The sequence below is a fragment of the Salmo salar genome, chromosome ssa09 (genome assembly GCF_905237065.1).
Source record: "Salmo salar chromosome ssa09, Ssal_v3.1, whole genome shotgun sequence".
Lineage (NCBI taxonomy): Eukaryota > Metazoa > Chordata > Actinopteri > Salmoniformes > Salmonidae > Salmo > Salmo salar.
The window spans coordinates 121,528,853-121,541,868 of record NC_059450.1 but is presented as its reverse complement, the minus strand read 5'-3'; the positions used below and the strand labels follow the sequence as shown (position 1 = coordinate 121,541,868).

The window sequence follows — 13,016 nt, the reverse complement described above, 5'->3', positions numbered from 1 at the left end:
ACTAAGACTTAAAACCTCAACATCAATATGGAGAAGTGTAAGTAAAAACGAATGTAAATAAGTTAGAAATTGTGCTACTAATGCACATGACGGCACAAACACATCTCGCAAAAGTAATGTTTTTGTTTGGTTATCTTTTGGAAATTGTAGAAATAAAACATTTTCCTTCTTCAGAAGTTCCAGCTAGGCAGCCTAACGTTAGTTAGGCCATTAATTTGCTAGCTATCATGCAGTAAATGTATATTAATAATTATATAGTTACTATAAGTAGACATGCAATCATAATTGACTGTAGCGCATATAAAGCACCCACAAGCTACCGGTGGATGAAAAAAAACAATCATTGCGGGATGAACGAGTGACAAATTTCTGGGCAAGGGTGGTCCATTTAAAAATCATTCCTCCCTCCCTCTGCAAGTGTACACTCGTCAGACGTCGTGATACGTCATCAGAAGTGTCCACTTCATTTGAGGGCTGAGGGTGTATCTTAAGTGTTTGGAATGCAGCCTAGGACTGGCAAAACGTGTTAGAAATGGTTGTGTGCAGTAACGTATGTTGTATCCACTCTAACCTTGCCCAAGGGGTGTGGTCCATCGACAGTGCGGCCATCATCGTCAGGACCCCAACTGAGGAGGAAAGGGAAGAGGAGAGCACAGTTGAGTCAGACACATTTTTCCTACAGCCACTAAAGAGCAGCGGAGGAAAAATCTAGAGAGACAGAAGGGCATATCTTTATAACCACGCTTAGAGCTGTGGTTGGCTGTATATTCCGGTTAATATTTTGCTTTATGCTCAGATTATAAGCAAACCAAGCGTGTTCAGAGTCATGTGAGGCTGAGCTGCTCGCTGTTGTACCTGCAGCTGTAGACATCGTTGATCTGGTAGTGCTTGTTGAAAGCCACCGCCTCCATACTGTCTGTGAGCGGCCCATCCAGGACTCTGATACCTGAACAGACAAAACATGACGTGAGAAAGGACTTCAATACATACGAATCTGATAGCACCAAACTACACCAAACTAGGGCCATGAGAGTTTCCTCAGCACCTAACCAGACCAGGGTTGTATTCACTAGGGGCCCAATTCAGCCTTAGGAAATTTCTGCCCTTCCATGTTTTGATTTAAGCATTTCTCAGTATTTGTTATTCAGCCATACCTTATGCACACTGAATACATTTATTTAAACTGCTGAAAACCCTCCCCTTGCTGGCCAACAGATTTCCTCATGGAATTTGTATTCAATGGGGTTTTCAGCACATTTATCTAAAGTATCCCTTTACATTTTCTCGACAGACAATATATAGAGAACGGGTTCAGAATATTAGGGATCAATAAAATAAAGACATCTAAATATATACTTATTTGTCTCCGTTTCAGCAACAAATTGGTAGATTTTAAAATACTCTGATCTTGTAGATAATTTAGGGTTATGAAAGTATTTATGAATCATAAAAAACAGGTTTGGAGAGCCTTCACACACAAAATATATTGATGAATGAAAAAAACTGTGGTTTGACTCATCATGAAAGTTGCCATATTCAAATTGATTAAACCATAAAATATTGGAAGGTGAGAGAAAAGTGTACAATAGGGGTTGAACAATAGCTCTAGAAATCGACCCTACTAATAATGGAACTGTATGACAACAATCCAGTCGTCGTGAACCGTGCACCAGGCTCACACTGATAAGTGTGGTATGAGTTCCATAAATGATTCAAATAGGCCAGGCTTTCCCAAACTCAGTCCTCGGGACCCCAAGGGCTGTAACGTTTTGATTTTTGCCCTAGCACTACACAGTTGATTCAAATAATCAACTAATCATCAAGCTTTGATCATTTTAATCAGCTGTGTAGTGTTAAGGCAAAAAACTAAACGTGCACCCCTTGATGTCCCGTGGACCGAGTTTGGGAAACCCTGAAATAGGCTACCATGTCCCAAATTATTGCACAACGTTAGCCTAAAATGTTCCACTATTGCTAGCAATCCTCAGGAACAACTACACAGACATGACAGAGGAAAGAAAGTTAAACAGAATGGAATGATGCAAAATGGAAACTAACACAAAAAAATGTAATGGATGAAAGCCTGGACATATAATTCAACTTTCTAGAGGGCATAAATCAACTCAGTAGGTTTGATGCTACAGAAACCTATAGCTTGGGTGTATAGGACATCCGTTAATCAAAACATATTGTCACAGCTATTTATAGCCTACATCACAGTGGAAAAGAGGCCGAAATACGTCACGTTGATATTATTTTCCGTTTTCCTCCATGACTTGTTTCACATTCGTCTCTAGCGATCATAAGGATAACTAAGCTAAAATCAAATAACATTTTATTGGTCACATACACATATTTAGCAGATGGTATTGTGGGTGTAGCGAAATGCTTGCTAAAACAATTGCCATTTGTAATTACAATCCCCTTTTCCAAACAAATACTAATTTAACTACAGTTGAAGTCTGAAGTTTACATACACCTTAGCCAAATACATTAAACTCAGTTTCCCAATTCCTGACATTTAATCCTTGTAAAAATTCCCTGTCTTAGGTCAGTTAGGATCACCACTTTATTTTAAGAATGTGAAATGTCAGAGTAATAGTAGAGAGAATGATTCAGTTCAGCTTTCATTTCTTTCATCACATTCCCAGTGGGTCAGACGTTTACATACACTCAATTAGTATTTGGTAGCATTGCCTTTAAATTGTTTAACTTGGGTCAAACGTTTTAGGTAGCCTTCCACAATAAGTTGGGTGAATTTTGGCCCATTCCTCCTGACAGAGCTGGTGTAACCGAGTCAGGTTTGTAGGACTCCTTGCTCCCACACCCTTTTTCAGTTCTGCCCACAAATGTTCTATAGGATTGAGGTCAGGGCTTTGTGATGGCCACTCCAATACCTTGACTTTGTTGTCCTTAAGCCATTTTGCCACAACTTTGAAAGTATGCTTGGTGTCATTGTCCATTTGGAAGACCCATTTGCAACCAAGCTTTTAAATTTTTTAATTTCACCTATATTTAACCAGGTAGTCTAGTTGAGAACAAGTTCTCATTTGCAACTGCGACCTGGCCAAGATAAAGCATAGCAACTCGACACATACAACAACACAGAGTTACACATGGAATAAACAAAACATACAGTCAATAATACAGTAGAACAAAAGAAAACAAAAAGTCTATATACAGTGAGTGCAAATGAGGTAAGTTAAGGCAATAAATAGACCATGGTGGCGAAGTAATTACAATATAGCAGTTAAACACTGGAATGGTAGATGTGCAGAAGATGGATGAATGTGCAAGTAGAGATACTGGGGTGCAAAGGAGCAAGATAAATAAATACATACAGTATGGGGATGAGGGAGGTAGATAGATGGGCTGTTTACAGATGGGGTATGTACAGGTGCAGTGATCCATGAGCTGCTCTGACAGTTGGTGCTTAAAGCTAGTGAGGGAGACATGAGTCTCCAGCTTCAGAGATTTTTGCAGTTCGTTCCAGTCATTGGCAGCAGAGAACTGGAAGGAAAGATGACCAAAGGAGGAATTGGCTTTGGGGGTGACCAGTGAGATATACCTGCTGGAGCGCGTGCTACGGGTGGGTGCTGCTATGGTGACCAGTGAGCGGAGATAAGGCGGGGCTTTACCTAGCAGAGACTTGTAGATAACCTGTAGCCAGTGGGTTTGGCGACGATTATGAAGCGAAGGCCAGCCAACGAGAGCGTACAGGTCGCAGTGGTGGGTAGTATATGGGGCTTTGGTGACAAAACGGATGGCACTGTGATAGACTGCATCCAGTTTGTTGAGTAGAGTGTTGGAGGCTATTTTATAGATGATATCACCGAAGTCGAGGATCGGTAGGATGGTCAGTTTTACAAGGGTGTGTTTGGCAGCATGAGTGAAGGATGCTTTGTTGCAATATAGGAAGCCGATTCTAGATTTAATGTTGGATTGGAGATGCTTAATGTGAGTCTGGAAGGAGAGTTTACAGTCTAACCAGACACCCAGGTATTTGTAGTTGTCCACATATTCTAAGTCAGAGCCGTCCAGAGTAGTGATGCTGGACGGGCGAGCAGGTGCGGTCAGTGATCGATTGAATAGCATGCATTTAGTTCTACCTGCGTTTAAGAGCAGTTGGAGGCCACGGAAGGACAGTTGTATGGTATTGAAGCTCGTCTGGAGGTTAGTTAACAGTGTCCAAAGAGGGGCCAGAAGTATACAGAATGGTGTCGTCTGTGTAGAGGTGGATCAGAGAATCACCAGCAGCAAGAGCAACATCATTGATGTATACAGAGAAGAGAGTCGGCCCGAGAATTGAACCCTGTGGCACACCCATAGAGACTGCCAGAGGTCCGGACAACAGGCCCTCCGATTTGACACACTGAACTCTATCAGAGAAGTAGTTGATAAACCAGGCGAGGCAATCATTTGAGAAACCAAGGCTGTCGAGTCAGCCAATAATAAAGTGGTGATTGACAGAGACGAAAGCCTTGGCCAGGTCGATGAATACGGCTGCACAGTAATGTCTCTTATCGATGGCGGTTATGATGTCGTTTAGGACCTTGAGTGTGGCTGAGGTGCACCCATGACCAGCTCTGAAACCAGATTGCGTAGCGGAGAAGGTACGGTGGGATTTAACTTTAACTTCCTGACCGATGTCTTGAGATGTTGCTTCAATATATCCACATAATTTTTCCTACCTCATGATGCCATCTATTTTGTGAAGCGCACCAGTCCCTCCTGCAGCAACGCACCCCCACACCACGATGCTGCCACCCCCGTGCTTCACGGTTGGGATGGTGTTCTTCGGCTTGCAAGCTTCCCCCTTTTTACACCAAACATAATGATGGCCATTACGGCCAAACAGTTCTATATTTGTTTTATCAGACCAGAGGACATTTCTCCAAAAAGTACGAACTTTGTCACCATGTGCAGTTGCAAACCGTAGCCTAGCTTTTTTATGGCAGTTTTGGAGCAGTGGCTTCTTCCTTGCTGAGCGGCCTTTCAGGTTATGTCGATATAGGACTCATTTTACTGTGGATACAGATACTTTTGTACCTGTTTCCTCCAGCATCTTCACAAGGTCCTTTGCTGTTGTTTTGGGATTGATTTGCACTTTTCGCATCAAAGTACGTTCATCTCTAGGAGACAGAACGCGTCTCCTTCCTGAGCGGCATGATGGCTGCGTGGTCCCATGGTGTTTATACTTGCGTACTGTTGTTTGTACAGATGAACGTGGTACCTTCAGGCATTTGGAAATTGCTCCCAAGGATGAACCAGACTTGTGGAGGACAACATTTTTTTTTTCTGAGGTCTTGGCTGATTTCTTTTGATTTTCCCATGATGTCAAGCAAAGAGGCACTGAGGTTGAAGGTAGGCCTTGAAATACATCCACAGGTACACCTCCAATTGACTCAAATGATGTCAATTAGCCTATCAGAAGCTTCTAAAGCCATGACATCATTTTCTGGAATTTTCCAATCTGTTTAAAGGCACAGTCAACTTAGTGTATGTAAAGTCTGACCCACCGGATTTGTGATACAGTGAATTATAAGTGAAATAATCTGTCTGTAAACAATTGTGTCATTCACAAAGTAGATGTCCTAACCGACTTGCCAAAACTATAGTTTGTTAACAAGAAATTTGCGGAGTGGTTGAAAAACGAGTTTTAATGACTCCAACCTAAGTGTATGTAAACTTCCGACTTCAATTATACATTACCATGCATGGAGAATGGTGTCATTACTATTGGAAATATATGTTTTTCTACTTTGAACCAACAGATGCTCGACATTAGTCATGGTTTCCTTGCGCGTAAAGGTGGTGGAATTATAAGGGAATTAAGTCAAGGTCAGAACACGGTGTACACCTCTGGCACCTCAATTTCAATGATATCCACCCCAAACGTTTAGCTGGCTGTCACATTCGTTCAAGATCAGAATACTCGTAGAGAGAAAAGTTCAATTTATGCGCGCCTATCTTGGGTCTGAATTCCCCCCTAGGCACCAAACTGAAGAAAAGGACAAACAGAGAGGGACTACTTGATCTTGTCCAAAAAGCAACACAAATGTTCATTTTCCGTGCAAAACTATTTACTAAGGTGTGCACTAATGAATACAACCCTGTAAAATCTTCTGATTGTTACCATAACCATGCTTTCCAAACACACAATGTACCTGCCACTTTACTGCCATAGGCCACGCCCACAGCGCAGAAGCTGTTGTTGGAGACAGCGGCGATCTCCCCAGCGCAGCGCGTGCCGTGGTGGTTGTCACTGCGGGCGTCCGGGTGGGGCATGGGGTCCGGGTCGTTGGAGTTCAAGTCATAACTGCCCTCTGGACTCTATAGGGACAGAATGAAGCACGACAACATTTGTATTGGTCAAGAATAAAGCATGTGAGAATGTGAATTTGGAAAAGAACATACTACATGATGACATCAGCAAAAAGCTTTAAAAAGAAACAAAGTCACTAATTATGCTCCCAAAAATGTAATGGCACACTGTGCCTTCTTCGGTGCACTGAACCCTAACCCTGACAAAGGCACTGTGTGCCGGAACGTTGGTTGTGATACCCATAAAATATTTGGGAGCATAATTAGAGTCTGTGACATACCTTCTTTTTATAGTTTACTCTCCGTAAGTCAGAACCTCTACAAAAGACTTTGGGGTGTGCGTCAGCTTACCCATTTTAATAGTAAAAAGCTTCAAAATGAAATAGGCCTAGATGTGGCCAGTATTTATTTATTTATTTATTTCACCTTTATTTAACCAGGTAGGCAAGTTGAGAACAAGTTCTCATTTACAATTGCGACCTGGCCAAGATAAAGCAAAGCAGTTCGACAACATACAACAACACAGAGTTACACATGGAGTAAAACAAATATACAGTCAATAATACAGTAGAAAAATAAGTCCATGTACAATGTGATCAAATGAGGTGAGATAAGGGAGGTAAAGGCAAAAAATAAATAAAAATAAATAAAATATATATTTTTTTTAAGTCCATGGTGGCAAAATAAATACAATATATCAAGTAAAACACTGGAATGGTGGATTTGTAGTAGAAGAAAGTGCAAAGTAGAAATAGAGATAATGGGGTGCAAAGGAGCAAAATAAAATAAATAAAATAAATAAATACAGTAGGGGAAGAGGTAGTTCTTTGGGCTAAATTATAGATGGGCTATGTACAGGGGCAGTGATCTGTGAGCTGCTCTGACAGCTGGTGCTTAAAGCTAGTGAGGGAGATAAGTGTTTCCAGTTTCAGAGATTTTTGTAGTTCGTTCCAGTCATTGGCAGCAGAGAACTGGAAAGAGAGACGGCCAAAGGAGGAATTAGCTTTGGGGGTGACCAGAGAGATATACCTGCTGGAGCGCGTGCTACAGGTGGGTGCTGCTATGGTGACCAGTGAGCGGAGATAAGGGGGGACTTTACCTAGCAGGGTCTTGTAGAATGACCTGGAGCCAGTGGGTTTGGCGACGATTATGAAGCGAAGGCCAGCCAACGAGAGCGTACAGGTCGTAGTGGTGGGTAGTATATGGGGCTTTGGTGACAAAACGGATGGCACTGTGATAGACTGCATCCAGTTTGTTGAGTAGGGTATTGGAGGCTATTTTGTAAATGACATCGCCAAAGTCGAGGATCGGTAGGATGGTCAGATTTACGAGGGTATGTTTGGCAGCATGAGTGAAGGATGCTTTGTTGTGAAATAGGAAGCCAATTCTGATTTAACTTTGGATTGGAGATGTTTGATGTGAGTCTGGAAGGAGAGTTTACAGTCTAACCAGACACCTAGGTATTTGTATGTCCACATATTCTAAGTCAGAACCGTCCAGAGTAGTGATGCAGGACAGGTGGGCAGGTGCAGGCAGCGATCGGTTGAAGAGCATGCATTTAGTTTTACTTGTATTTAGGAGCAGTTGGAGGCCACGGAAGGAGAGTTGTATGGCATTGAAGCTCGTCTGGAGGGTTGTTAACACAGTGTCCAAAGAAGGGCCAGAAGTATACAGAATGGTGTCGTCTGCGTAGAGGTGGATCAGAGACTCACCAGCAGCAAGAGCGACATCATTGATGTATACAGAGAAAAGAGTTGGCCCAAGAATTGAACCCTGTGGCTCCCCATAGAGACTGCCAGAGGTCCGGACAACAGGCCCTCTGATTTGACACACTGAACTCTATCAGAGAAGTAGTTGGTGAACCAGGCGATGCAATCATTAGAGAAACCAAGGCTATTGAGTCTGCCGATGAGGATGTGGTGATTGACAGAGTCGAAAGCTTTGGCCAGGTCAATGAAAACGGCAGCACAGTATTGTTTCTTATCGATGGCGGTTACGATATCGTTTAGGACCTTGAGCGTGGCTGAGGTGCACCCATGACCAGCTCTGAAACCAGATTGCATAGCGGAGAAGGTGCGGTGGGATTCGAAATGGTCGGTAATCTGTTTGTTGACTTGGCTTTCGAAGACCTTAGAAAGGCGGGTAGGATGGATATAGGTCTATAGCAATTTGGGTCAAGAGTGTCCCCTCCTTTGAAGAGGGGGATGACAGCAGCTGCTTTCCAATCTATGGGAATCTCAGACGACACGAAAGAGAGGTTGAAAAGGCTAGTAATAGGGGTTGCAATAATTTCGGCAGATAATTTATGAAAGAAAGGGTCCAGATTGTCTAGCCCGGCTGATTTGTAGGGGTCCAGATTTTGCAGCTCTTTCAGAATATCAGCTGAATAGATTTGGGAGAAGGAGAAATGGGGAAGGCTTGGGCGAGTAGCTGTGGGGGGTGCAGTGCTGTTGACTGCAGTAGGGGTAGCCAGGTGGAAAGCATGGCCAGCCGTAGAATAATGCTTATTGAAATTCTCAATTATAGTGGGTTTATCGGTGGTGACAGAGTTTCCTATCCTCAGTGCAGTGGGCAGTTGGGAGGAGGTGTTCTTATTCTCCATGGACTTTACAATGTCCCAGAACTTTTTTGAATTTGTGTTGCAGGAAGCAAATTTCTGCTTGAAAAAGCTAGCCTTAGCTTTTCTAACTGCCTGTGTGTATTGGTTTCTAACTTCCCTGAAAAGTTGCATATCACGGGGGCTGTTTGATGCTAATGCAGAACGCCATAGGATGTTTTTGTGTTGGTTAAGGGCAGTCAGGTCTGGGGAGAACCAAGGGCTATATCTGTTCCTGGTTCTAAATTTCTTGAATGGGGCATGCTTATTTAAGATGGTGAGGAAGGCATTTTTTTTAAATAACCAGGCATCCTCTACTGACGGGATGAGGTCAATATCCTTCCAGGATACCAGGGCCAGGTCGATTAGAAAGGCCTGCTCACTGAAATGTTTCAGGGAGCGTTTGACAGTGATGAGTGGAGGTCGTTTGACCGTAGACCCATTACGGATGCAGGCAATGAGGCAGTGATCGCTGAGATCTTGGTTGAAAACAGCAGAGGTGTATTTAGAGGGCAAATTGGTTAGGATGATATCTATGAGGGTGCCAGTGTTTACGGCTTTGGGGTGGTACCTGGTGGGTTCATTAATAATTTGTGAGAGATTGAGGGCGTCAAGCTTGGATTGTAGGATGGCTGGGGTGTTAAGAATGTCCCAGTTTAGGTCACCTAGTAGCACGAGCTCTGAAGATAGATGGGGGGCAATCAGTTCACATATGGTGTCCAGAGCACAGCTGGGGGCAGAGGGTGGTCTATAGAAGGCGGCAACGGTGAGAGACTTGTTTTTAGAGAGATGGATTTTTAAAAGTAGAAGTTCAAATTGTTTGGGTACAGACCTGGATAGTAGGACAGAACTCTGCAAGCTATCTCTGCAGTAGATTGCAACACTGCCCCATTTGGTCGTTCTATCTTGTCTGAAAACGTTGTAGTTAGGGATGAAGATTTCAGAGTATGAAACTCACATAGTTTGGCTGAATGTCCTGGAGGGTGTGCTGAACCCCATCGTCCACGACCACCACTGTCACCCCTGTCCCTGTGATGTTGTGCTCCCATACACCAGTCACATTGATGTCCATGCCCACCCTGACATCGTTGTGCTGCGGGTGGGTGGAGAGGAGGAGAAGAGCAGGGAAGTGACAAAGGTTACAGAGTTGAAGACATTGTTTGCAAATGAGGAATGAAAATAAACGTGGCATATAGCCGACAGTTTAAAAAGTACTGTGCATTCTTACAGATCTGAATATTCTATAGGCTATAAGTATGCAGTAAGTAGATCTGAATATTCTATAGGCTACAAGTGTGCATGCAGTAAGTAGATTTGAATATTCTATAGGCTATAAGTGTGCATGCAGTAAGTAGATTTGAATATTCTATAGGCTATAAGTGTGCATGCAGTAAGTAGATTTGAATATTCTATAGGCTATAAGTGTGCATTAAGTAGATTTGAATGTTCTATAAGTGTGTAGTAAGTAGATTTGAATATTCTATAGGCTATAGGTGTGCAGTAAGTAGATCTGAATATTGCTTAGCTATGAAACAGTTCTGAAATAAAATAAAGAAGACAAATTAGGCCTAATTCTCACCAGGTGCCACTGTAATGGGTATCTGGGGTCGTTGAAGGCTATTGCCCTCTTGGAGCGGCTGAGGACCTGCTCCTGGGAGTGCCAGAGCACATGAGGGTGGGCTGCCAGCACATCCCCCGGCCTGCCCTCCTCCTCAGGCCCGGCACAGAGCAGGTAGTGGCCTTCCAGCTGCCCTATCTGGCCCCTGTTCTCCAGGCCAGCCTGCTCAGCCACCCTGCTGGCCAGCTCGTGAAGGGTGGAGCCTTCAGCCTCCAGCAGCTCTGAGTCTGTGTGCAGCCGGACGGCCCAGGACTGGCCCGGCCCACAGGAGGGAGGAGGAGCCGGGGGAGGGGCGGACGTGTGGAAGGTATGAACAGTCAGGCGGAGCATAGGGGTCAGGCCCAGGAGGAGCAGGAACAAGGGGGGTGACCCCATGGCAACACAGGCACGTGCTCAACGCAAGTTCTGCTCCGCCTCCACATTAGGACCTGCAGCCTGAGGAGACAGGGTGGTGAGGAGGAGTAGAGAAAGTAGCTGGACACACAGAAGAGGGAGAGATGGCTCCACTGCAGTGTGGCATTCAAAAGGCAGTAGCGAGATTTCACAACAACAGACCAGTTCTCATATTCAACAGCCCTCAAAGTAATGCACTGGTACACACCCTCCATTGGCACACTGTTCATATCAGAACTCCAGCCAATCACAGCACCAGGCCTATATAACATTGTGCTGTTACTGACACTGGAGAGGCGGACGGTACATGTTTTACCATATCCATGTAACACTATGATCCTGCTAATGATAGGCTAGTCTAACCACAGAATACAAGGACAACTCCATGTAGCATATGAATCAACTCAAGTTCTACAAAATGACAAAGCCATTGTGACCAATGCATATTTTGCTGGGTATTGACATGCCCTTTTTCTCTGTTAGGAAAGAATAGGACTATAACCTGACTAAGAGAATCATGCATGTTATTCATATTACAGCGCACACAGACTTGTCGTGACACGAATTCACACAAATTGTGTTGTTTACGACGGTGTGAACAGAGGCCACTTGAACCCACATTTTGTGATGCTTGTAAATTAAGATTGGAGAATCTAGCGAAAAGCAGAATAAACTAGACTACATCAACAAAGGGAAAGACTCAGGTTATCATTTCTGGGTGGTTCGACCAGTTCAACAGGTTATTCCAAGGACATCAACACTAGGACAGGGATAGCCCATGCATAACTACCTTTAGCGCTAATTGACAATTGAATCTTCTGGCCGGGGAGGTTTTGTTAAAGTGTTGTCACTGAAAAATACTGTGCTAAAACCACTTAAAAACAGTGTACAGTAAGTGTATATTTTGCATTTGTAAAATTATTTGGTGTTATTAAAGTAAAGGGCTTTATGTTTCAAGAACCGTACCACAATTGAGAATCGATTTACGTTTAGATGGGAGCATTTGGCAGTTTAGGCTGCCAGTGCCAATTCGCCTCTTAACAGAACACGTAAGGTCCTTAGATTATTAGGCTCTTTTAGTCCAGGATTTCCCCAACCCTCGCTTCCTCCCCCTATACGTTTTACATTTTTGTTTTAACCAAAGATTATAGATGTACAGACAATATACATGTATCTCCACCCTAACAATGGGAGTCGTTGTCCACAAAGCAGCATGGCAGGCAGTCTAGCTCCCGCCTATCCTTTCTTTGGATTGATGGATCTCTCATTATTGTTGTCCTATTTTTTACTATTCTATGAGGGTTGTTGACATCAACCACCTGTATTCAATGGAGAGTGGCTATGCTACTAGTCTCATTCCATGAATATGCATAGCCATCTTGAGACAACTTGCCGGGATGTCACATGTCCTACTTATCAGTACACGCTTAACGCCAGCACTACAAAACCTCTAATTAAAAATACGCCTCATGTAGCAAATAAGCCATACATTTTATTTGTTAACCAAATTCAACACTCATTGACCTCCATACAAAAACACCACTTGCTGGTGGGAGACAGATTTTCCACAGAATTGGGCCTCTCTTCCTCTTTGGTTTAACTCTAAACTGCCACACCTGATTCAATTAGTCAACTAATCATCACAGCTTTGACTAATTTAATCTGGCGTGCCAATGTAGGGTTAAAACTAAAATGTGAAACATCTGTGTGGGCCAGGGAGAGGGTTGGGAAACCCTGCTTTTGTCCATTATTGTGCTAGGACAGGCTTTCCCAAACTTCCCCCATGGGTGCACATTTTTGTTTTTGCCCTAACACTACACAGCTGATTCAAATAGCCAACTCATCAGCAAGCTTTGATTACTGGAATCAGCTGTGTAGTGTTAGGGCAAAAACCAAAACATGCACCCAGGGCGGGCCTCAGGTCCGAGTTTGGGAAACCCTGGGCAGGGACAGTGTTATTAATCAGTACAGTAGTAGAGGAAAACATGGTATCAATATTGACAGATTCAGAAATTAACAAAAACATGTTTAGTAGCTAACGTTAACTATGACGTTGTGTGTTAGGCCTACTTCTACTAAACTAAC

General features: G+C 43.4%; 1 protein-coding gene across 2 annotated transcripts in view; it reads right to left on the bottom strand.

Annotated features, from left to right (window-relative positions):
• LOC106612632 (proprotein convertase subtilisin/kexin type 7) overlaps positions 1-13,016 on the bottom strand; it is a 28,563-nt gene that overhangs the window by 14,966 nt on the left and 581 nt on the right. For both annotated transcript variants that reach the window (XM_014213975.2, XM_014213977.2), the window contains exons 2-6: positions 10,500-10,973; positions 9,879-10,013; positions 6,168-6,333; positions 856-946; positions 572-626 (exon numbers count right to left, since the gene is read on the bottom strand). In XM_014213975.2, the coding sequence (XP_014069450.1) occupies positions 572-626; positions 856-946; positions 6,168-6,333; positions 9,879-10,013; positions 10,500-10,913 (861 nt within the window). In that variant the 5' untranslated portion in view covers positions 10,914-10,973. The remainder of the gene's footprint in view (positions 1-571; positions 627-855; positions 947-6,167; positions 6,334-9,878; positions 10,014-10,499; positions 10,974-13,016) is intronic.